General features: G+C 48.2%; 1 protein-coding gene and 1 pseudogene across 2 annotated transcripts; one reads left to right on the top strand and one right to left on the bottom strand.

Moving 5' to 3' along the window:
* Positions 1-394: 394 nt before the first annotated feature.
* On the bottom strand, positions 395-25,325 carry BAG3 (BAG cochaperone 3). Of its 2 annotated transcripts, none has more exons than XM_053584709.1 (4): positions 24,797-25,325; positions 7,283-7,609; positions 5,374-5,775; positions 395-1,733 (listed from the first exon to the last, which is right to left on the bottom strand). In XM_053584709.1, the coding sequence occupies exons 1-4, from the start codon at positions 24,980-24,982 to the stop codon at positions 933-935; spliced, it is 1,716 nt and encodes a 571-aa protein (XP_053440684.1). In that variant the 5' UTR covers positions 24,983-25,325; the 3' UTR covers positions 395-932. The 2 variants fall into 2 exon arrangements, with proteins under 2 accessions (XP_053440684.1, XP_053440685.1); XM_053584710.1 differs by having other exon boundaries at positions 395-1,730; positions 24,797-25,316.
* Positions 17,347-17,419, top strand: LOC128582647 (uncharacterized; annotated as a pseudogene).
* Positions 25,326-25,407: the final 82 nt, after the last annotated feature.

Genomic DNA, 25,407 nt, shown 5'->3' with positions numbered 1-25,407 from the left:
AACACTCAGATCATTCTCAGGCAATGGCAGATCTGGCTTCCCTGAGCACTCTTGAATCATCCCAGCCTCTTGGTGAGGCGTGAAGGTGGCCTGAAGCCAGGTGGATAGAAATGCTCCCTAAGTGGCACCTTGGCTACTGGCTGGGAGTCTGAAGGGTACAGCAGGCACATTCCATGACCTGAGTGCACAGCCCTGAGTCTTCCCAGGTTCCAGCTGTAATCTGAGACTTAAAAGTGACTAAGACAAATTCTCTCATTAGCTGAGCTGGTGAGATGTCTTCAGTTCCAAAGCAGGCTTGTAAATTCACCTGCCATTTATTCTGATTGAAGCGAGGAAAAGGCAATCTCAATCTTATCACTGTTTTCAAAGATTTAGACACCACAAAAACACATTAAGTTATAGTATTACTTTATTTTCCTTTTTCTAAATGTAGCATTAAGGTCATCCAACATACAGATATTCCTATGGTTCCTTACACATTGTGCTCTATCTAAAGTTAGGTATTCTAATTATAAGATGAAGGAAATCATCTCATTAAATGGCAACATTTCTGAAAAGTTTCATATTCATGTGATGGGAAATCAACTCCCCATCTACCCCATCAAAAAACTCCTTCAGTCCAGAGCTAAAGGAAGATAGCTCACACCCACGGCTAACATGGGGTTCCCATGCGGAAAGGGCCCCAAAACAACAAGCAATGGGGTTTAACTTCTGAAACAAGCAACTTCTTTATTTGTACAGAATAATACAGAAGAAAAGCATCATTTTCCTTTTAGCCCTTTTATTAGTGTTTTGCCTCCACCCAAGTTACTATGTACCAAGCTACAAATAATAGAAACCAACCAACTTAACGTCCCTGAAATGCATGCAACTGATTCCCTAAAGCACACATCAGTTCTAAGCCTCTGAGTCTGATTAGCACTGGGCAGAGACTATGGTGCTGCTGGGTCACCAGCTGTGTCTGTTGTGCTGCTGGAGTTTGAAGTTGCTGCTTCTTTGGCTTCTGGCTGTGGGGTTTCCGTCTGGGCACCTTCTCCATTCCCAGCACTTTTCTCCCTCTTGTCTGCTGCCATCTCTATGATCGCCTGCAGTGGCTGATCGGTTTCAAGGTTGCTGGGCTGGAGTTCATAAACCTGAACTTGACCTGGGACATCAATTGCTTTCTGTTCGAGTTTTTCCAAGATGGTCTGAACCTTCCTGACACCATCTCTCCTGGCTTGACGCACATCAGCTCGTCCTTCGGGGTCCACAGAATCCAGGGCCAGCAGCTCTTTGGTCAGATACTCTTCGATCATCAGGTACTTTTTGTCAGTCTTCTTGCCTTCAAAGTTGTCTACCGCCTGCTCTAGCCCTTGCACCTTCTCCAGGATGGCTTCTACTTTCAGTACACCTGGATGTTTTGGGAGGGCCTCAGCTTCTGCTGGTTTTGAGGGTGTAGCTTCTGCAGGGGCAGGGCTGGGGGCTGCCCTCTCTTCTGCAACCACATTTTTAGGGGAAGAGGGGACAGCAGAAGGGCCAGGGCTAGGAGGAGCACAAGCGACTGGAACAGAAGGAAGCTTTACTTCCACCTTCTCAGCGGGAGGTGGGGGCTTCTGGGAAGCAGGCTTGGAATCTGCCTCCTTACGGATCACTTGAATCGGGATGTGTCCAGGATGGAGATTTGGTCCAGCTGGGCCTGGCTTACTTTCTGATTTGTTTTCAGGTTGGGGAGTTTCTCGATGGGCCACAGGCTGCTGAGATAGAGAAAAGGACACAATGGTATTTTTAATAACTGGCTGAAAGTCACAGACAGTTGTCTATAGCTAATATAGATTAGAAAGAAAACTGGGGAAATGGTTTTTTTTTTTTTTTTTTTTTTTGAGACAGAGTCTCAACTGTCACCCTGGGTAGAGTGCTTTGGTGTCACAGCTCACAGCAACCTCCAACTCTTGGGCTTAAGCGATTCTCTTGCCTTAGCCTCCCAAGTAGCTGGGACTAAAGGTGCCCACCACAACACACGGCTATTTTTTGGTTATAGTTGTCATTGTTGTTTGGCAGCCCCAGGCTGGATTCGAACCTGCCAGCTCTGATGTACGTGGCTGGCGCCCTAGCTGCTTGACCTATAGGCGCAGAGCCAAAAATGGATTTTTTAAAAAAGCTTAACGATATAAAGATTTTCAAAGTCAACCAGTGACTGATGCAAAATAAAAACATGGTATTAATCATGTATGTGACCAAACCATTAGTTAGGCTTCCACTGATCACCTTGGGCCTGTGTCTGTTACCTCTCACCGAATTTCTCTGTAGACAGTATTCTTAAAGCAAAGAAAAGAAAACCAATATAATTTTCTTTTCTTTCTTTTTTTTTTTTTTCTTTGAGACAGGAAGGTCTTACTATGTCGCCCTTGGTAGAGTGCCGTGGCGTCACAGTTCACAGCAACCTCCAACTCTCGGGCTTAAGTGATTCTCTTGCCTCAGCCTCCCAAGAAGCTGGGACTACAGCTGCCCACCACAATGCCCGGCTATTTTTTGGTTGCAGTTGTCATTGTTGTTTCAGCAGGCTTGGACTGGGCTCAAACCCGCCAGCCTCAGTGTATGTGGCCAGTGCCCTACTCACTGAGCTACAGGCACTGAGCCAAAAAAACAATATAATTTTCAAAAATGAAAAATAACAGAAACTCATGCTGAACCAGATTAGCTTGGAGGAGGGTCTTGAGTGACTCCAACCCTCATGGAATGGCTGCCACTGGTCCTCCCTCCTGACACTGACACTGACAAGACAGCCTCTGCTTGGCTCCTGTTTCAGGAAAGATATGATCATTTAAAAAAAATTTTTAAACCTATGACAGCCTAGTGGTTTCAGCCCAGATTGATGTATTTTTTTTTTTATTTTTTTATTTTTTTACAGAGAGCCTCAAGGTGTCACTGTGGGTAGAGCCATGGTATTTGCTCACAGCAACCTCCAACTCCTGGGCTTAATTGATTCTCTTGCCTCAGCCTCCCAAGTAGCTGAGACTACAGGCACCCGCCACAATGCCTGGCTATTTTTTGGTTGTAGTTGTCAATGCTGTTTGGCGAGCCCAGGCTGGATTTGAACCCACCAGCTGTGGTGTATGTGGCTGGCACCTTAGCCGCTTAAGCTACAGGCGCCGAGCCAAGACTGATGTATTTTTTGAGAATAAGCAAGATGCTCAAAATAGTTAACGCTGTTAAGAATTTCAGTTCAGCACACTTGTGCCAGAGCCCAACACTCAGCTGTGGTGGGGCATCTCCGTGCTGACCTCTGGCTACAGACCTCTGGCCTCATGTCACTGGAAGCAGCAGCTATTTTTTAAATGAGCTATGGGCAAAACAGAAATCTCTGGGCTCTTCTGGCTTATCATGGAGTATCTAAAACCGCTTCTAAAATCTCACATGCCCTAATTTCATCAGCTGGGAAAGAATTAGACTGTATTATTTCTAAAGTACTCCCAATTTAAAATACTAAATTCCACTGTAATGTACAGTGAGGTCACAAATCCTTGAAAGCGTCCCAGAAGGATCTCTGGACAAGCTATAAAATGGAGGTAACTATAAACAAGGTTAAATGGGGGTAAAAGCAGGATTAAATAGTTTTTCATTGATTCTGAGAAATATATGCGAATAGTGTGTGGGAAAATAGCTCTTCTCTACAAATGGGATTTCCTTACTGAGATTACTAAACCTGCGGAGTATGGACAAGGTATGCCCTTAGCTTTCTAAACACAAGCAACCTCCCTCCCATCACATCTCTTTTGCCAATACAGATAGCCTCAACTTTGACCCTCATCACTCACAAACCAATCACAGTGCCCTTCCTGGGGGTTTAAAAACAATGGCTGTGTACAACGTGCCTTCAGAAATGCTTGGGAGAGGGCACCTGAAATCAGCTTGAGCTCTTCAAAAGCGTCAAGGCCAGAAAGGCACAAAAAGGCTGAGGATGCCAGAGGTGACAGATTCAAGTCCAGCCCCGGCCAAAAAACTGCAAAAAAAAAAAAGGCTGAGGAACTGTTCCAGACGGATGGAGACTAAAGCGAGGGGACATCTGAATGCCGTGCCCGTGATCATGGATTACATCCTGGAATGGGAAAAACTGCTGTAATGGAGATTTGAACATGGACTGTGTATTACGTGATAATATTGTAAGACTGTGGAGTTCCCTGAATCTAATAATTCTGTGGTTATGAATGAGAATGTCTTTTTCTTAGGAAAATGTTTGCTGAATTATTTGGGGTAAAGGAGCACAATGTCTGCAACTAACTTAAAAACACACAGAGTGATACAGAAGAAGAAATGACAAAGCAAATGCAGCAAAATGAGTGAACGGCACATGAGACTGGTTTACATGATTCATACAACTCTAAGGTTGAAAGTATCTCCAACAAATAAAAAAAGCTAAAAACTTTTTTAAAGGAGGAGTACTCTGTTCTAGGGCCCTGGACAGTACCACTGTGTACAGAGACACCCTACATTTGTTCAGAGGGGGCGTTTCTTTTAAAAATTGTGGCAAAATATTAACTCAGCTGCCCAAGTTGCAGTCAGAGGGGGCCCAGGGCTACTGAATGTCCCATTTGTTGGTAAGCTGCTCAAACTAAATGACTTCCTCCTCCAGGAGCCACCACCCCACATCTCCACTGGAGCATAAGCAGAGCTGTGCCCATGACCTTCACCAGGCCAGGATGGCTTCCCATTCACCATAGCCAGCTAATGCCAGGCAACATAGTACCCAAACGCAAAGAGAGGGAAAAAGTTTAAGACGTGGTCCCCATGGTTAGGGCCAATGCTGAGCTGAAGAGATATGATGAACACTTCTGAAGTGCAGAGAACAATCACATGCTCAGCCACAGGGACTCAGACAAGGCAACCTGGGAAAAATGAGCAGGCTTCACCAAGAGACAAAACTGGCTCGTCCCTTGAAGGATGGGGAGAACTTGGATTGTGTGGGCATTTCAGGGAGTAGTTATGATCAAAGGCACAGAGGTGGTAATAAAACAGAACAAGCTTATGGAGTGGAGGGGTAATAGTGAGGAAGGAGACCAGAGAGGAGGCTATGGCTGCAGTATGCACAGGGCAGGAAGGGCCCTGAAAACCGGGTATGGTGAGGACTAAGGAACTTAGTCCCAGATATCTAAGTTCTGCCGAGCTGTTTCCTCTGCCCCTACGGCAGATGCAAGGGAAAATGATCAGCCAAGCAAGAGCCGCAGGAAGTGCTAAGGGCTCACAACCCTTGTGCTACATTTCTGCTGATGAGCAGCAAACCCTAATCTCACTTTCATCCACTTACACATAGCCAGGGGAATCCAGGGCACCTGCACAAGTCTTCAGCCCCTCGAGAGATGCCCGCATAACCAGTCTGCTGACACCTAACTTCCATACCTGAGGCCTGTCGACCACAGTGTGCACACGGATGGGCGATGGGGAGTGCACTGGGGTGCTGCCCCTGGCTGGCGAGCCCTCCCGACTTGAAGCACCCCGGACAGGTGACCTGAACGGGGATGCTGCCCGCAGAGGCCGGGGCTCCCAGTCTTCTCCCTGGATCTTGTGGTACACGGGCTGGTGGGTCTGATATTCACCCTGCTGAGCCGGGTAGTGGGTCTTCTGGGCTTGGTGAAAGGATGGCTGAGCTGCTGGCCGGGTGATGTTCTGCTCATGTATCACAGGGATGGGGATGTAGCCCCGGGGGAGCTGGTGACTGCCCAGGCTGCTCCTGCCAGAGGAGGGCAGGCTGGCTGAAGAAGAGGAGGAGGAGCAGTCAGACGCAGCTGGGGACTGGGACCGCTGCAAGAGACAAAAGGTACAGGGCGTGGCCCCATGAATGACCCCTCTGGCTTCTGTTGTGCATCTACTCAGGGGAGCACGTATCCTAACACCTGCCATCAGTAAATGTCTCCGTTCTCAAAATGTGGTGTTAAGACTGAGCACTCTGGAGGTAGGAGGCTTAAGTTCAAATTCGTAGTAGCTACAGAGCTTTCTGAGCCTCACCTGAAATACAGGAAAAGCGTACCTACCCCCATCCTCATTGGGCTATTTTAACAATTAAGTAAAATCATCTCTGTGCATGCATGCCGCAGCATGAGTCCCACACACAGGAGAGCACAGTGCACTGCGTTTGCTGTTGTAACATGTCATCTCATTTCCTCGTTCCTTAACCCTTTCTCTACTAATTTGCCCAGAACTCATCTGAGCAACGGGGAGCTGTTGTCCCTGTGTGGCCTGAGGTAGGCCAAGTTCCCTTTTTCCTTCTGAGCCACCTTCTATTAACCTAGAAAATGAGGAGGGTGTTGGCTTGCCCAGCTGGCTTTTAAGGGCCTTGTTAGCTTAAATTTGCTAAGATAGTAGACTGACGTGTCACTTTGATTTTTTACAGCAGAAACACTACAAATACAGGCACTTCTTTCTCCAAGAAAGGAAAAAAGGCTCCTAGGATCTCACATTAACTTTTCACTCCCAAGCAGGCAATGAAACCAAACAGGTTGACAGCAGAGCTGAGAGGCAATTGTGACTCTGGCTACAGAGAGGAAATGAGAACATGTGCTGGAGAACAAGCCAGCAGACACCGCTGCAGGGGTAATCTGCAGACAGGCACATTAAGGGAGCTGATGGCTCAGGAGTCTGATTAGGGACTCCACAAATCTCAGCTAAGAACCAGGCTAAGAACTATTTTCTTTCTAATGCACTGAATCCATCAATACACCCTTAAGAGTTTGGTCTCAGGATTAAAACTGTTATCTTAAAGCAGCTGCCTTTCCAACTCCTTATTTTGAATTTCCTTTTTAAATGTGGTCCACTGTGAGGGCAGGTATGGGGCCTCATTTTCGTATCAACATAGCTCCAAGCATTTAAGATGTATCCATATGTATTTAACTGAACAAAATAATACACAGCTATCTCTGTGTTTCTGAAACAGAAAGCCCAGTGTGAACAAGGAGAAATGATACTAGGAGCCAGAAAGCCAGGCTTCTGGTTCCAGCTCTGCTACTGCCACCTGTATGCAATTGGACCAAGCTGTTTACAGTTTACCTTCTGAGCCCCAATTCCTTAACTATGAAAATAATCCATGTACAATTCCTAACTTGGCCACCTGAAAAATACACCCATGAATTGTTGGGGGATAATGTGGGACTATCAGCTGTTGCTGCTGGGTGACTTCTGATGCAGCAGGCTGGCCCCAGATGCCCTGCACGTCAGCAGGTGCCTTGCCCACGGTGCTGTCCTCAAGGTTGGGGACCCAGCCTACGCAGCACAGCAGTTCCCCAGCAGGTGCTAGAGCCAGGTCTCTCCTTACCTCGGGTCCGTGGGAGGCTGGAGGCTGAGCCACTGCAGCTGCTGCCACCTGTCCACTCTGCTTTTCTGGCTGGGTGGCTTCTGGCATGCTCCGCAGAGGTGACTGAGACCTCTGAGGAGCCACCGGTGCTGCCTCAGTTCGGAATCGCTGCGGCCCAGGCTGGGAAGAGGCATAGAAAGGATGTGGCTGACGGTTCTCGGCCCCTTCGTGGAGGACGGGGATGGGAATATAGCCTGGTCGGAGCTGGGGGTACACAGGGTGGCCTTCTCTGGTGAGCAGCAGCCTGGAGCCCTCCCGGGAAGGGCCATTGGCAGAGGACCCAGTTTCCTGAAATAAAAAGAGGAGAAACTCAGGCCAGTTTCTGTGGGAAGACTGGGGAGAAAACACCCCAGCAGAGAAAACAGTGTGCCGCTCAGCACCATGCTCTGCCTGAGGAATGTGGGCCCCATGGCATCAGCCAGGCCACCTGAGCACAGGGACCCTGGCTGTGTGGCCAGCAGCTAGGAATTAGGGGCATCAGAAGGCAGGTGAGCCCAGGTTATCTGTTGAGCACAGACTGGTCCCAATTTCCCAAACTGGTGAGACAGGTTCTTTCTCTGGCTGACAAAAGGCAGCAGTCTGTGGGAGAGTCACCGACCCATCTCCCAAATGCTCACTGACACAGATCAGTAGGTGACCTCAGAGGGCTGAGCAGGGTTCAATCCCAAATACTGAACAACAGCAAGCTTCTCTGCTCCCAAAGGGGCCCTCAAGCTTCCCAACAACAGAGAGTTTGTACTGGGCCCCAACGCAGGACACAGTTTGTATCTCTGATCAAGTTCCTCATCCCCCACCAGCCCCAGGTAATACCTAGTCACCCTGGCCTGACTTCAGCAGGAATCCTGGCAGGTCAGTTTAGCCAGAATCCCCCTCACCCCTGATGTTTCCGCTGGGTAATTTTCCATCCACTGACCCGACCCTGCTCCTAGGCTGTAAGTCCCCGCCTGTCCAGCTGTATTGGGAGCTGAACCAATCTCTCTCCCCCACTGCCAGACTCCATCATGAAGGTCCCTACACCTATCTCAGTGGTGCTAAAGTCTTCATTACCACACTTTAATAAGCATTATTCAGTAATTTTTTCTTTAACACAACAAAGCCAGCTTGGAAGAGGAACAACTGGGGTTCCCCTCTTAAGTCCTTTCATGAAGTTCTCCCTTCAGTGGCTTGGCTATTTTGGGACCCTTGAGAAGGCCAAGTTCCAGATGTACCACAGGGAAAGATCGTATTTCAGACAACAAGGCTGGCCAGCCTCTCACTGGGCAATGCCACCTCTCACCAAGCAGAGGCTGCACAACAGAGGTCCTGTCTCCCAAACACGGGAGGATCCTTTTACAGAGGAGGGGATCCACTGGTCTGTGTCACTTGTTACATATCTGAGCAGGTCATTTATTAAGAAAAGTGATCCCTGCCTAAAGAGGCATCTCTCTGAACAGCAAACACCAAAGATGAAGAATCTATGAGCCTGCTGGGTACAATTTCTACTGCTGCAAAATCGGTCAGAAGTAAGGACACTAAGGACTCGGAGGGTTGATCTGCATTTGGAGTAAATAGACCATTAATTTTGCAATGTTTCTATTTGTGTGCAGGCGTGGGCACCAGGTAGCTGACCCTGGAACTTAGCCCTTTCAGGCCAAGGACTGCCTCCCTCCTGCTGAGACCCTGCCCCTTGGAAGGCCCCCAGCTCACAGGAAAGGCAAGGGTGTCACCGTGTCCTTGGGGACCTGGGCAGATAGGCATTCTCAGATTAGAATTCCCACGTGCTCCGGACGGTGGCATTATGTTAGCTTGCTTAACCTTCAGGTCACCTGAGAGCAGGGAGTGGAGTGGGTCCAGGCCTCACATTCAGAACCAAATTCCTGCCGTGAGACAGGCGCTAAGAAGGAGCCAGCAAGAGTCACTGAAGAAACCTGCTGCTGCTCGGGGTGGAGTCACAGCGTGCCTTCTGGGCGTTTTGTCATCTTTGCTGGCTGCCCAGGGCCTGCTGCTTCTTCCCAGCCATCTTATCCCCACCCCCCATAGCAGAGCCAAGTAGTCAGTGAGTCCTCATCCACTGACTACTTCTGGGCGCACATCCTGTCACTGTGCTGGTGGGTCCCACAAGGAGGCCAGCAAGGCACAATCCCTGCCAACAAGGGGCTTATAAGAAAGTTTAAGGATGAAACAAACAGGAAGAACAATTACCAGGCAAGCACAGAGGCCCTGAGGTAGAAACGCACGGGCTGGCTTAGACAGGGACTACGTTCCTTTCCTGCCTCTACTGGGAATGGTTCTGCAAGCCTAGAGAGCTCTCTTACTTCTGTAAGACTTTATTTCCTTTTCTAGAAAATAGAGCTGGAACACTCACCCTGCAGAAATGTTGTGAAGTTTTATAAGAACACATCAAGAAGACACCCTGGAAGGCCAGAAACAAATATGGGATTCCAGCTGGGTACAGTGGCTCACTCTTATAATCCCAGCACTCTGGAGGCGGAGACAGGTGGATCACTTGAGCTCAGGAGTTCGAGACCAGCCTGATCAGGAGGGAGACCCCTGTCTCTACTAAAAAATACTAGCCGGGCATCATGACAGGTGCCTACAGTCCCAGCTACTCGGGAGGCTGAAGCAGGAAGATCACTTGAACCCAAGAGTTTGAGGTTGCTGTGGGCTATGATGCCATGGCACACTACTCAGGGCAACACATTAAGACTCTGTCTCAAAAGATAAATAAATAAATAAATAATAAGACAAATGCAAGTTTCCTCCCTACATAGGCACAAAATTATGCTTTTCAGACTCTAAGTGGCAAAGGAATCAAAAGTGAATTGATGGGGAAAAAAAGTCAGAAGGGTGTTCCCCCTCTGGAGGAGCTGGGATTGGCTGGGGAGGACCTTGAAAGGACTTGTGGAGTGGTGTTAAGTGTGTATATGCATACCTGTGTAAAATGCACACTTTCCAGGACCCCACACGGTCACACCCTACCCACACTATCTGGTTTTAACCGGAGACAGCGCTATTGGAGTTATGACAGCACATGAAGGTCACCATAGAGCTGAAAGCCCCAGGGTCCAGCTGGAAGTGGGGACCAACATCTACCCTCTGGAGCATTCTGACTTTCCAGCAAAATGGGGGCAATGTAGAGGACCAATTAAGACGTCAGAAAGTGAGGGCAAAGCAGGGCCCGGACCTGGAAGGGTAGGGGTCCCCAGGAAGACAAGTGAGACAGGGGCTTCCATGAGACTCAGGTCTGAGGTTGGGCTCCAGAGATGTTGCTGGCAGCAGGCACAAGTTGGAGGATCGGGAGGGTGGGCATGGGTGGCCTGGGAATGTTCTCTAGGAAGTCCCCAGATCCTCACTTCTGGGCCCTGTGAATTAATGACCACCCCCCATGTCATTTAATAAAAAACCCTATGTCTCACTGTAAATACTGCATCTAAAAGAAGTTCAAGGGTCCCCTTCCACTCTGGTAGGGTATTGTTTAGAAAAACACTGCTTTAGGGGAGCTAAAAAAACAAAACAAAACATGAATTTTGCCAAACAAGTGATTAAACATGTTTACAGGAATGAAAAATTTAAACAAAAAAAATTAAATTCCCACGAGAATGACGGCACCACCTTCTGATGTTCCTACTCCACTGTCACTAGAGTCATGACATGCTTCTGTTTTCACTAAATAAAAAGCACCGTTTAGAAGACTTAAACTGCCTTTTCTTTTATAAGTTATTTTCACTACAATCTAATAAAAAAAAAGACTTTATAACATTTTTTTAAATTTAATTTTTTTTTTTGAGACAAGAATCTCACTCTGTTGCCCCGGCGTCATCATAGCTCACAGCAACCTCCTTCTCCTGTCTCAAACAATCCTCCTGCCTCAGCCTCCCGAGTAGCTAAGACTACAGTTGCCCACCCCCACGACACTCAGCTAGTTTTCTATTTTTAATAGAGACGGGGTTTAGCTCTTGCTCAGGCTGGTCTCGAACTTCTGAGCTCAAGCTATCCACCCACCTCAGCCTCCCAGAGGAGCTCAGCAGAGTGCTAAGATTATAGGCATGAGGTACTGTGCCTGGGCTAAGATATTTTTTTAAATGAAAAAAGTAAAAGTAAGAAAAATGTTTAATATTTATAATTCCCCTGGAATGTGGTCCATAAAGGGTTCTCAAGTTCAAGCACAAGTCCAGATGCTTGGTTACATGAGCATCTTTGAGATAAGACTGACTACGTGCCTCATAGTGACTTCAATGGAGGACCTGGGAATCTGCTCCCTCGGGGAGGGAGGCAGCTCTATGTTACTGCATGACAGGAATAGGTCACAGTCCCGGTAACCAAGCAGATCTTTGCTGCCACATAATCACAGCCAACTGCAGCTCAGCTCATTATCTTTATCTGTGGGTAAAGGCATCAGGAATATATAGCATACAAAATCCAATTAGGAAATTAGAGCCCAAGGGCTGAGTCCTGACTTTAACTGCTTATCTCACTGCGTTAATTTAGAAAATGAATTGGTTAATTCTTCCTCCTTGTTTGTGCACTGCACTAAAATCCTCTGAGGTGCACCAAGCAACTCCATGACAGGGCCAAACAAAATTACCCCAGATGAAGTAAAATTTGCCCTATTAAAAATATATATATTATGGGGCGACGCCTGTGGCTCAGTGAGCAGGATGCTGGCCCCATATACTGGGGGTGGCGGGTTCAAACCTGGCCCCGGCCAAACTGCAACAAAAAAGTAGCCGGGCGTTGTGGCGGGCACCTGTAGTCCCAGCTACTCGGGAGGCTGAGACAGGGAAATCACCTAGGCCCAGGAGTTGGAGGTTGCTGTGAGCTGTGTGATGCCACGGCACTCTACTGAGGGTGATAAAGTGAAACTCTGTCTCTACAAAAAAAAATATATATATATATTATTATTATGAGAAAACCTGGGGTCAGGTTCTAAGCTTTGGTGAGCTGTTGGCCTTGTTTGCTCAAAAGCAAGTCTAAACTGTGCAATTCATTTTTAACAGCGACATGGGCACCACAGGGACCACCAGGAGACCTAGGAAGAAGCTGCAACTGGTCCTAACCCTGGCTCTATCCCTAAATACGTGTGTTATGTATGTAAGTAGCTGGCATTCCCTAGACCTGTAAAATGAAGGGGAGGCCCAAAAATGGTCTACAAAGCTGTGTTTCTCAAGTTCTAGGGGGTGTGTCAGAGCATCCAGGAAATGCAACAAAAGGACAGACTCTAAGCCCAACCCCAAGAAAGCCCAACCCCAAGAAAGGCAGGTATGTGATGAAGCCCACAGGACTGCACTGAGAAATAGTGATTGAAACTTTCTTCCAGCTCCAACATTCTTCACGGCCTGATTTCCAAGATCTCATCTAGCTCTAAACAGTGACACAAAGCCCCCAAACAAGAAAAAGTCAATGTCACAGAAATCTAAAAATGACCACTTCTGAATAGCACTCAAATCATATCAGAAATTGCTAGAATTCAAAGCACCCCAAATTTCATGTCCCAAATGAAGAGGAGGAAGCTGCTGACCTTCCCCACCAATCCCCCTTGCTTTAAAAACAGGACTTCCACTAGGTGTCTGCCTAGCTAGATACATGCAGGGCACACACACATTCACAGGTGGGCCTTGACCCACCCTCAACTGGTCCCCTGTACAGTCCCCTGTGCCGCCTCCCCCCCCCAGTCTTGGCTCAATGGCACAGTGCTCTCTGAAAAGTGGGCTCAACACCTACAAACCACAGTTCCCTTCACTTTGGTCTGAATTAAGAGTAACAGTAACAATGGCAATTCTGAGGGCTGTCCTGTAGCACTTCCCTTCAACTTGATAGCCCTGGAGTCTTAATTAAATAGGACAGAGATTCTATTAAGTGGGTTTTTAGGCCAGAAGAGCCTTCACATGGGTCAGGTTAAGTTTTACTAACACCACTTCAAAATGTCTAAAACAAAGAAAAAAGATGGAGGAAAATAGGTTCTTGGAATTCACATGTGGCCAGGGTTCTGACCAACAATAGGTGGGTTGGTTCAGCTCCATCAGGTAGGAAACAAACTAAACAAGCTTTCTTCTGAAGTGCAATAGAACTGAGCTTCCATACCCTACCAAAACTTTGCGCTAGCTGTATGTAACAGGCAATATTATTGCCCATTTGATATACAAATAGCCATTTGTTTCCCTACAGCCAAAGTCAAAATTCCTTCAGTTCCCACCGGATTGTGATATAGTGTCAGGACTCCTAATAGATTTCGGGCAAATTCTGAAAACTAAGTCCACATTCCACCAAAGTCCATTTATAGCACATCCAAGGACTTAGGTTTTGTCCTAAAATCTCTGGTAATGTAAGTCTGTGCTAACCACAAACTCTGTAAACAATCACAAGTCACAGGTTAGGGGAGGCTTTGTCTAACACACCTGTTATTAAAATACAGACATTTTTATCCGACAATTATTATTATTTTTTTTTATCCTACAATTAATGAGATGGATGTCCCTATGTGTTTCAACTGGAGGAAACATTTTTTATAAGATAGAACGAACACTGCTTCTGTTTGCAGTTATGTCCAAACCGGGACAAACCAGCATGAGCCCTGGTCTTCGGCCACCCTAGGCTCCAATCCTGCCTTGCTGCTCAGCAGTGGTCTGGCCTCCCACAGGACTCCTGCTACCAAGAGTCCGGTTCCCCACCTGTAAAATCCCCATACATCCCAAGCATTTCTCAAGATTTAAGTGAAATAAGGTATGAGTCTCTGTAAACTTCAAGCTGCTCTGTGCTCTAGACAATCATGGGCCTTCATTCCACAAATAAGTTATTAATGGACCCAGCTTTTCTGGATCAGTTGGTTGGGCTTATTGTTTACAAAGCCTAATTCTTCAGTGGTTCTCACCAACTTGCTAATAAGCTGATTAGAGTCAAAGCCCCTTTATCTGAGTCTTAAGAGCATTAGTTAACAAAGATGCCACTTTCTCTGCTAGGACTATACCTAACATTTCACAACCTGGAAGCAAACACAGCCTACGCCAACTCTGGGAACTAAGCCACAAACTGCCCTCTCCCTCCAACAGGCTCTGGGGAAGGGATCTGCACACAGACAAATTCACTGCTGAGAAGCAGCACCCAGCTGCACCGATTGTGGCTCCTTACACACATTCCCCTGAGACCTAGGGGAGAAAAGCCAGGCCGGGCTGAGGTGCAGGACCTGCCAGGCAGCAGAGCACTGCTGATGTCTCCTCAGGATCCTCCAGGGATTTGCAGGGGGTCCCCAGGCCAGGCCCCATCTGCAGCTGCTGGTTATTTCCCCTGCTGGGGACTCAGTCAGCATCCAGCCTCCTCACAGGCCCCACCCCTACAGCCCTCCTCAAGGAGTCCATGTAGCAGAGATGGGGACTGGGATGTGGGCCAAGGTCACAGCAGAAGTGAGTGCACAGGCAGAAGGTTCAGGGCAAATCAGAAATGACCTGCCTCCACTTCAGAAAAGGAAAAGTGGAGAAAAAAGCAGGGTCACCTGCTTCAATCAATCCCAAACCACAAATCACAGATGGAAAAGTACCTGAAATTTTCATACCAGGAAGCAAACTCTGTCTGAATTTAGATGGAGACCAGGAAAACAGCCTCTCCTCTTTTGGTGTATTTCCAAGGATTTGTCTCATGCTAAGAGTGAAAATGGGGTGGTGCCCGAAGCTCAGTGAGCAGGGCGCCGGCCACATACACTAAGACTGGCCGGTTCGAGCCTGGCCTGGGCCTGCTAAACAATGACAACTGCAAAAATAACAAAAAAAATAGCCAGGCATTGTGGCGGGCACCTGTAGTCCCAGCTGCTCGGGAGGCTAAGGCAAGAGAATCGCTTAAGCCCAAGAGATTGAAGTTGCTGTGAGCTGTGATGCCATGACACTCTACCAAGAGTGACATAGTGAGATTCTAGTCTCAAAAAGTTAAAAAAAAAAAAAAAAGAGTGAAAATGCTGGGCCAACCACTTGGCTATTCCACCTGCTATACACCCACCACTAACACGTTTGTTAGGTATGTTGGGTATCAACGTGTAGGGCACCAATAGATATGCACTTTGAACAAATTTAATTTTCTAAAAGAAAAACACCTCCATTCATCAGCTGTAGCTCAGGCAAGGGGCTCAGCAAGCTGTAGCTCTCTGAATGATGGTGAGACCTTTGAGGGAGATTACTGGGGGGGACTCCCCTCCCCACCCCAAACAGCTTGTCAAAACATTTCTCCCACAGCCACATCCCCCCAAGGGGGTGGTGGCAATTGGAAAACCCCTCTCCTCTCCTTCCATCTGTGATAACATTTACAACAACCCTCAGAGCTGGGTCCAGAACACCTATGCAGGTGACTTGCCCCTCCTGAAAGCAGCCTGGCTTCCCCACAACACAGACTGGGCACTGAAGCCCTGCTGGCTACTGTCTGGGCTGCACAGCCATGGCTGAGAGAGACACACCCCCCCTCCCCCCAGCACAGCACAGGAAACAATCCCCCTGCTGTCCTGGGGGGGCAGAGGGCAGCCATCATCTGACCTGTGTGTTACTATCCCACCTACACACTGCACTACTGTGCTCACCAGAGGCCCAGGAAGGCTCAGGGAGGGTCTGAGAGCCATTTGGACACTGCTCGGTGGGAGTCAAACTTGATAAAAGGGGGACAAGAGAAGACCTACCTTCTAAACAAACAACAAGGCTTCAGACCTATCTGAGAGCCACAGGGTCCAGGCACAGCCCTAGGGGCCTGCTGTGTGAGGAAGCCAAACACTCAGCTACCACCTTTCCATTCCACAGCTGTCAGTGTTTCCAGGGGCTACCAAGGGCATCAGCTCAGGCTCTGGACTGATCACTTCCCACCATCTCCTGATTCTCCCAGCCCTGCTGGACAGGAATGTTGCTGTGCCCATTTCACAGGGGGACAGACTGAGGCTCAGGGGGTGTCAGTGACTTACCTACGCTCTCTGGACCCCAGGTTTGTCTGATGACCAGGCCAGACATATGCTAACCTTCTAGCTACTCCTATCACGCCTAGACACTGTATGACAACCTTCATCATCCTGGGGTAAAATGTAGCAGGAGAGAAAGCAATTTCATTTCACCCAGCCAAATGGAGCTGAGGCTCAGACCTGGAACATTCAGTTCAAGTGTGCTCTGGGTCAGGGAGCCAGCGCTCGGCGCTGAGTCATCGGCCCAGCCAAGGTAGGGCGGGTGAGGGTGAGGGCAACGGCTCTGATCTGAGTCACCGCAGCCCCGACGAGATTGCACCCACACCCAGTGTGGGGACACTGTCAGAACAGTGCCTGTGAAGGGAGAAGACCCTGCTCAAGTCACACAGGAGAGCCGGCCTCACGTGGGGCTGCTGGTCTGCAGAGCTGACCTGGAAGGCTCAGTGAAGGCTGGAAGGCTGTCTTTTCTGTCTTTCCTTCTTCACATGCCAGTGGTTTCCTATCCTCCCACTGTTCATTTTTTTTGCAGTGTTTGGCCAGGGCTGGGTTTGAACCTGCCACCTTCGGCATATGGGGCCAGCACCCTACTCCCTTGAGCCACAGGTGCCGCCCCCACAGTTCAATTTTTTAAACAATTCATTCATTTATTTGTTGTCAAAATGTTTTAAATAACTGACAAAATACATAAACAGACACTGAGGAAATTATCTGGAGATAGGAAATGTGTGTTCTCCAACAGGATGCTAAGAAAGTTCCAGGGTAAAGTCTCATGTCAGCTTACTAAGGGCACAGCTCTGCAGTAGGGGGTCTTAGGCAGCGGAGCTGTTTACAGGCCCCTGATGCGGGCAGTGAGCAATCTGAGATTCCAGGCTTTTCTGAATTGAGAGTGAATAAGAGGCTTCCGTATACAGTGTCTGATCTTACTGCCACATGAGAAAAAAATGTCTTTCAAGAGGCTCCTCTCCCAGTGGTGGGGGCTGGTCTCTGTGCAGCCACAGATCAGCAGTGTCTGGCTGCTGCCAGCTCCCAGCCTGCTAGAAGATGCTGCGTCACTGGTGGGAACAATAAAGAGCTTCTCCAGAGCCATAAAAATGAACTTAGGGAGTCAATACTGAAGTCCTTTGTGAGCTTTGCGCAGTGGCAGTATCGTAGCCAATGAGGTTTATCCGAGGCGCGATTATTGCTAACTGAAGTCCTTTGTGCAGATAAGGCCATTCGAAAAGTGATAAAAAGGAACAGGCCTATGGGGGACGTTTGGGAGCCCAGGACAACACCACAGTCTTAGAAACCAACAGAAGGCTTTCTGTGACACACATCCATCTACACTTATTATAGGTGGCTTGTCTTTCTTTCCTTTATTTTTTTGAGACAGGGTCTTACTATGTCACCTGGGCTAGAGTGCAGTGACATCATCATAGCTCAGGGCAGCCTCAAACCTCTGGGCTGGGTTTGATGATCCTCCTGCTTCAGTCTCCCAAGTAGGTGGGACTATAGGCACATGCCATCACACCCAGCTGATTTTTCTGTTTTTTGTAGAAGCAGGGTCTCATTATGTTGTCCAGGCTGGTCTCAAACTCCAGGCCTCAAGTCTCCCAAAGTGCTGCCTCAGCCTCCCAAAGTGCTGAGATTACAGGTGAGGGCCATGCCTGGAAAGGCAGCTTTTCTTTCACCAGCTTTTTACCACACTCTGGGACCCAGGCTCATATCCTTCGCCACAGAGTCATTTACTCAGTTTTTTCGGAGCTTGCAGACCCTGCCAGAAAACGAGGCACAGAGATGTGACAGACTCTGCCCCCAGAGCTCCCAAAAGGGGTGGGACCCCAAAGCAAAGCAGAAAAAGTGCTTCGAAAAAAGAATCAAATTAAAGTAACATGGACTCCAGAGCAGGGATAGCCTGCTTCTGACTAGGGAGAAGCGGGACCTCCTTTGTGGAGAACAGCATTCCAAAGGGGCAGAATCGTCCTCTACACAGCGTCAACACTGACTTGCAGCCTGCCGGCACTAGGTACATTTCAAATGGGATGAATAAGTGAGCGCACATTGGGCCCACCTCCTAAGTTCAGAACCAGGTTCAGGTAATAGGCCAAAACTTCTGAATAACTGTATAAAACACAGACTCGGTGGCATTTACTACCTAGGACTGAGGGTGACGTGGCCAGGCCTGCTGAGAGCAAGTCTGCCTGTCATCCCTCTTCAGGAATCCAGGTGGGGTAAAAGCCACAAAAGTCTTTCCATTTCACCGCAGGCCAGGCACGCCGCCTCTTCAGGTCTGCTTTATTAGACACACTTAATAGTTTCTATCTCAGGCTCGGCGTCTGTAGCTCAAGTGGCTAAGGTGCGGGCCACATACACCAGAGCTGGCAGGTTCGAATCCAGCCCCAGCCCACCAAACAACAATGACAACTACAGCCAAAAAAATAGCTGGACGTTGTGGTGGGCACCTGTAGTCCCAGCTACTTGGGAGGCTGAGGCAAGAGAATCGCTTAAGTCTAGGAGTTTGAGGTTGCTGTGAGCAGTGATGCCACAGCACTCCGTCTCAAAAAAAAAATTTCTATCTCAGAGAGGTGTTTTGAGAATTTAAAGAGATAGTTTGTAAGTACACCTACCCATATCTGACACATACATACAGATATATGACAAGACAAAAAATTACATGTATTCCTTCCCAAAGAAATTCCGATGAAGCTTTTGCAAGCTGCCTGGCTTCCTAAAAAGCTGCCACCGTCCCAAAGATAGCCTCCTAGAAATATGTGGAGACTTAATAACACCAAATATCACACATGGTATCTTAAATGCCACATGAGGGACAGAGATCAACTCCTAAACCTGCAAAATGAGTGGAGCCTAACCCCTCCATCCAGCTGTGAGTCTCTGTTCTGAAGCAAAAGCAGACCAGCGGTGTGGGCTTCATTCACCACCCCGAGCAGCCACAGTAACAGTCAAGAGTGACAAGAGGATTGACAGGGTTTGGCAATTCCAGAGAGTCCCAGAGGGTCCCAGAACTTCTAATAAGCAAGGCCTTTGTCTTCAGCTCCCAGTTTTTCTATGTAAGGTCTCTTAAATATTTAAGAGCAACATTAAAACAGCACAACTTAGAGAAAAGAGTAGGCGTAGGTTAGGTATGGCTTCCTATTTTGAATGATAAGTATCAGAACATCATTTTAAAATGTCAATTAAAAATAATAAACACGTAGAGTGATTTATATAAGGCAACTGTGTGTCATTCCAGAAACAAGGACGGTGCTAATCAAGCCTCACGGGTGGTATGAAGCTTTCTGACTCACAACCAGCCCTGACAGCATCCAACAGCTAAGCCTTCCCAGCCCTGGCTAACGTCAAACGCCGCCACAGTTCCTGTGTACAGACTCTATACTAAGAAAGGGCAAATCTGCTCTACAAAACAGGGGACAAATGAGGTTCTCAGAGGTGCAGTCGGAGCTTGTATGCACTGGACACAGGCTGTTCTTTAGAGCAGAAAATAAAGGCCTGGATGAGCCGGACTCCTAAGGATCTGGCATGTTCCTTGTCTGCCTTCCCCTCATCCCTCCACACACAAATCACTGATCACCCAGTTGCAAAGGAACTCGCTCAGCCATTAATGCAACTTGCTGGAAATACGAAGGACAGAATGCCCACTCATTTCCTGATATTGCTCTGACGCAGCTAAGAGGTACAATAGCTTGCAATCGATCTGGAAGGAGCAAAATGATCTCATCTTTAAGAAAATTCAGGAGGCTCTGCTGAACCTGAAGCAGAATAAATGAGTCTCTCTACCTCATCGTACTCAAAACATTTCCAATTTTCTCTGAAAGGCTGTTTCTACCTCCCTCTCACAGCGCCTAAGTATAACCTGTCAAATTATTATGATGAGATTCTGCAGGGAGGGTAAGGCAGAAAGAAAGGCTTTGGCTTGCTTCTTCAGGGGTAGGGGAGAGTCTTGGGACTGTGTGAATCTGACTACCTCCCCCACTCTCGTCCTGCCACCCTGCCAGACCCACTCCCTCCCCACGTCACTCCCACATTCACACCTCCAAGAAGCCCAGGCAGGGAGTTTCCCCAAGAAGGAAAACAGAAGCTGGGCTAACAGCTCTACAGGTTAGATGTTAAGCAGGCACCTCTCCCACGATTCCAGGGCCTACATGTAGGCTAAGCTGCAGCGCTTCTCCCCCAGGATGGGATCACAGGCCATGTGTGGCTCCCAATGCCAGTCTGGCAGAATCAGAACCACCAGTTTTGGACTTGTGGATTTCTGGGCCCTACCCTGAGCAATTCATATTTAACATGGGGTGGGAGTGCAACACAGCCTTGATCTGTGTTGTTAAAAGGCTTGCCTGGGGAGGCTGGTGACCGCCCAAATGTACAGAACTAGAATAGCCCTGCTCCATGAAGGAGGAGGGTCTTCTTCCATTGCAGGGAGCTTTGTCAGAGAGAACACTACTCCAGAGGATCTGCCTCTGTTCAGGGAGGAGAGGCTGCACCGAAACTGTGCCTCTCCTGACTCCAAAGTGAATGCCGGCCTCTGCCAGGAAGGGGCCTGGACTGGTATGAACTTGCCCAATTAGTGGGGAGTGGAAAGTGCAGAAAATCAAAATCCAGCAAGACTGCAGGTGGGGAGGCCCAGCTGCTTAGAATGGCCTCTGCAATGATTGCAAGACACTTGCTTTCACTCCCTCTGCCCCCCACCCCCACCGCAAAAAAAAGGTGGATGAGGGGATTGCTCTAACCACTTGAGGGAGGAGAGGGAGGATGGACAGAGGGGAAGACTGAATCAAACACAAAGTTCTAGTCTTTTTCTCCTTTTCACAAAAGCCACTTATTTACTAACACAGTTAGATACTAAACATCCTGAGCTGATCCTCCCCAAAGAGAGAGCTTTCTCTTGTTTTCATGCTCAGTGAACAGCTCTTTCCAGACTGACAGCATTTCCTCTTGAAGGTTAGGCTGCTTCCAAGGACCTCAGCTCAGCTCCTCCAAAATTGTCCTTTGTTTTATGCCAGGGCCCTTTCCTCATCATGCCTCAAGAAACCAATTTCTAAAATAAAATAATATTGCAGAATTTTTCACTGTATTAAGTCTGGAGACAGATGTAATTCATGTAAGTGAAACTGAATTAATCACCCAGGTATTTGGCATGTATCGAAGCACAGGTTGAAGACAACAAAGCCCAGACAGCCCATGGACTGAATGTTAATTTTCTCCTCATGTTTTTGTGCCAAGCTGATAAATCTCAAGTAATTAATCTAGTAAATAGAACTCTTTTCTTGACTTGATCACATCTAGTCAACCTAAGCAACCACAGCAGAGAGGTCAGTGACCCAATAACTTGGTGGATGCAAGGACAGAGATAATCAAGTATTCCAGCCTGCATGCACCACAGTTTTAGAGAATATTCAAGCCACTTTTAACTTCTGAACAGGTGCTCAATTTTGGAGGAGCTGAGCTGAGGTCCTTTGAAGCAGCCTGACCTTCAAGAGGAAATGCTGTCAGTCTGGAAAGAGCCGTTCACTGAGCACAAAAACAAGAGAAAGCTCTTACTAAGACTTGCCTTGTATTAGCTCCCTCCTTGCCATTGGTATTAACTGGGTGACCTTCAGAAGCACACTTGAACTCTCTGTTTCTTTAGCAGAAAATAAAAAGCCTGGCCTGGCACAGTGGCTCACTCCTATAACCGTAGCACTTTGAAAGGCCGAGGCAAAACAATCACTTCAGCCTATGAGTTCAAGACCAGCCTGCACAAAATAGCAAGATGACCTTCTCACCACAAAAATTTAAAAAGTAGCTAGGCATGGTGGTGCGCACCTGTAGTCTCAGATACTCCTGAGGCTGAGGGAGAAGGATCCTGAGCCCAGGAGTTTGAGGCTGCAGTGAGATATGATGCACCACTGCACTCCCGTTTGGGCTACAAAGACCCTATCTCTAAAAAAAGAAGGACTAAAAGATCCTCCAACTTTAAAACATTGACTTACATTTTCAAATCAACTTTTCCAGGGTGGGACTTTTGATTTAGTATTTGCTACTTTGTTGAGAACATTAGTAACTCAACCTGTTTTTTTTCCCTTTAATGAGGTTTATAAAACCACAGCCTAACCCATCTACCTGATGGGTACAGAAAGATCCCAACTTGCTAGGTAAGTTTCATGTTGAAAACAAAGTGCTAGTAATGTTTATGTTCAAACTTGATCTTCACTCACAACAAAAGGTGACAGCACATTCTGTCTGTCCCTGTGTCACAAGACCTTCAAGGTTTAGAAGGAAGGCCTCAAAGTAATTGCTGTATACCACACTAATGATCATCTACAATCCATGCAGACTGCGGTAAGATTGGTTTGAAACCAGCTTAAGTTTCATTCAATAATGGAATTCACGGAACACAAAAAGGTATATATGTATAATTGTGCCCATTCCAGCAAATTATAGCCTCTTGAACTAATTTTAAGTAATAAACATAAAATTAATTTCCTATAAGTGTAAATTGCTGAATGTACAATATCTCACTGTTGGGCACCTGAGTTCTAGAAGTATTTTTAAGAAAAAAAGTACATAAAAATGAAAGGAGGAGCTCAGTGGTTAGCCACATACACCAGGGCTGGCAGGTTAGAACTCTGCTGGGGCCTGCTAAACAACGACAACTACTACAACAACAACAAAAAATCGTGGGGCGTTGTGGCCAGCACCTGTAGTTCCAGCTACTTGGGAGGCTGAGGCAACAGAATCACTTAAGCCCAAGAGTTTGAGGTTTGCTATGAGCTGTGATGTCATAGCACTCTACCGAGGGTGACAAAGTGAGACTCTGTCTCAAAAAAATAAACAAATAAAAATAAAGAAAGGTAGAGGCGGCACCTGTGGCTCAATGAGTAGGGCACCAGCCCCATATACTGAGGGTGGCGGGTTCAAACCCGGGCCCAGCCAAACTGCAACAAAAAAATAGCCAGGTGTTGTGGCAGGTGCCTGTAGTCCCAGCTACTCAGGAGGCTGAGGCAAGAGAATTGCCTAAGCCCAAGAGCTAGAGGTTGCTGTGAGCTCTGATGTCAAAGCACTCTACTATGGGTGATAAAGTGAGACTGTCTCTTTAAAAAAAAAAAAAAAGAAAGGGGATAATACAGGTCTTTCTTCTAAAACAATGATTAATAAAGCATTTTTAACTTAGTGAGTTTCTAATCTTCAAAATAATTTACCAGCTCTTTCCTGCATTTAATATTTTGCCCACAGTTACTCTTTAAGTATATTTATTTTTTAGACTCATTTTGAAAAAGCCCAAATTTATGTAAAATTGCAATAGTATTTTTTTTTTTTTTTTTTGTAGAGACAAGAGTTTCACTTTATTGCCCTCGGTAGAGTGCCGTGGCATCACACAGCTCACAGCAATCTCCAACTCCTGGGCTTAGGCGATTCTCCTGCCTCAGCCTTCCAAGTAGCTGGGACTACAGGCGCCCGCCACAACGCCTGGCTATTTTTTTGTTGCAGTTTGGCCGGGGCTGGGTTTGAACCTGCCACCCTCGGCATATGGGGCCGGCGCCCTGCTCACTGAGCCACAGGCGCCGCCCTGCAATAGTATTGTTAATGATAATTTTTTAAGTTAAGATTCATTCCAAATTCATATTTTCAAAATTTCATGCTCTTGAGTGTTAAGAAGCATATATCCTCGTGTATATGTAAAGGAGGCATACTTCTGTTTTCACAACTGTATCGCTACCTAGCCATTTGTGAACTGGAAATCCTAAGTATTTTAATACCATTAACAAGGAAGGAAACTTACGCCATTATGATTGATATATATAATATATGTGATACATATACTATATATATATATCATTCTTCTCTCAAGTGAAAGGCAATGGCCTAATATTAAAGTCATTCCTAGTTTTGAAACTAGGAGAAAGCATTCCTTTTTATTTTACAAGTCATACTGAAAGCAGTTTCAAACAGTAACACAATGTTAATTTCAAATACATAAAGAAAAAATGTTTTTACACCCCCCCCTCCTGAGTCACTCACTTGATGCCTGAGACAAGAGAGTAAAAAGTCTCCCCCAACAAACTAGCAGAGTTAGTAAACATTCCCAAAGACCCCCGCTTGCGAAGAGCGCCCTCGTGTCCGCGCGGAGCGGTCAGCACGTGAGTCCAGGGACTCCGGCCGGGTCGCCCAGTGGGCTGCAAAGGCCGCGGCGGAGCTGGGTCCCGGGGGCCTCCGGGGCTGAAAAGGCCCATCTCCCCGGTCCGAGCCGGGCAGCGCGAGGCCAGTTCCCGCCCCCTGGCCTTCCGCCCCAGACCCTACGTCGAGTCAGTGGACGGAACCCGGAGTCAACGCGCGCGTCACACTCCCCGGGCGCGTTCTTTCAGCCCGACGCCTGTCAAGGGCGGGTCGGGGGAGAGACACGTCCGGGCGCTCGGGAGCGGCTGCCCCTTCCCCCCCACCCCGTGTGTGTAAGGCGGAGGAGTCAGGGTACGTCGGGGGCGACTCTGCCGACGCCCGGGAACCCAGGCCTCACGTGACCCCAGCCCGGCCCAGTCCAGCTGCCCGGAGCCCGGGCCTGCTCCCCGCCCGCCGTCGAGGTGGGGCCCGCCAGCCCACCTCACCTTGGGGCCCTCGGGGGGCACGCGCGGGTCGTTCCACGTCGTGGTGCGGCTGTTGTGGTCCACGAAGAAGGGCCAGCCGGTCTGCGGGTCAATCTTTATCTCCCAGCCCGGGGGCAGGGGGTCGCGGTCGCCGGCGGCGTTGCCGGACGCCATCTGCATCATGGGCGAGTGGGTGGCAGCGCTCATACTGGGTCCGGGTCGGCCTGGAGCGGCGGGGCGCGCGGTGCGGGGCTGCAGGGCCGCGGGCCTCCGGGCGCCGAGTCACTCTCTGGGCCGCCGCGGGCACCTCTCCGCCGCCGGAGCGAGAGCCCTGCGCGCCGCCGACGTGTCCAGGAAGCCGGCGCCGGGCACCTTTATGAATTAAAGAAGGGGGTGACGTGGCCGGAGAGCGCTGGAAGCGTCTGGAAACAGCCTCCTCGCTGCCAAAGGGGAAGGAGGAGATAAAGAGAGGCAGCAACTGGCCGGCTAGAAACTTCTGGTCCCAACCAGAGAAGTTGGCGGCGGCCGCGGGTTGGATGCGGAGCTCCGCCCTGAGTCATCCGCTATAATCGTGGCGGGGCGGGCCCGGGGGCGGGGCTTGCTGGCGCTCCTCCTCCTCCTCCTCCTCCTTC

Source organism: Nycticebus coucang, chromosome 3 (assembly GCF_027406575.1).
Source record: "Nycticebus coucang isolate mNycCou1 chromosome 3, mNycCou1.pri, whole genome shotgun sequence".
NCBI lineage: Eukaryota > Metazoa > Chordata > Mammalia > Primates > Lorisidae > Nycticebus > Nycticebus coucang.
This window is presented reverse-complemented; position numbering and strand designations above follow the sequence as displayed.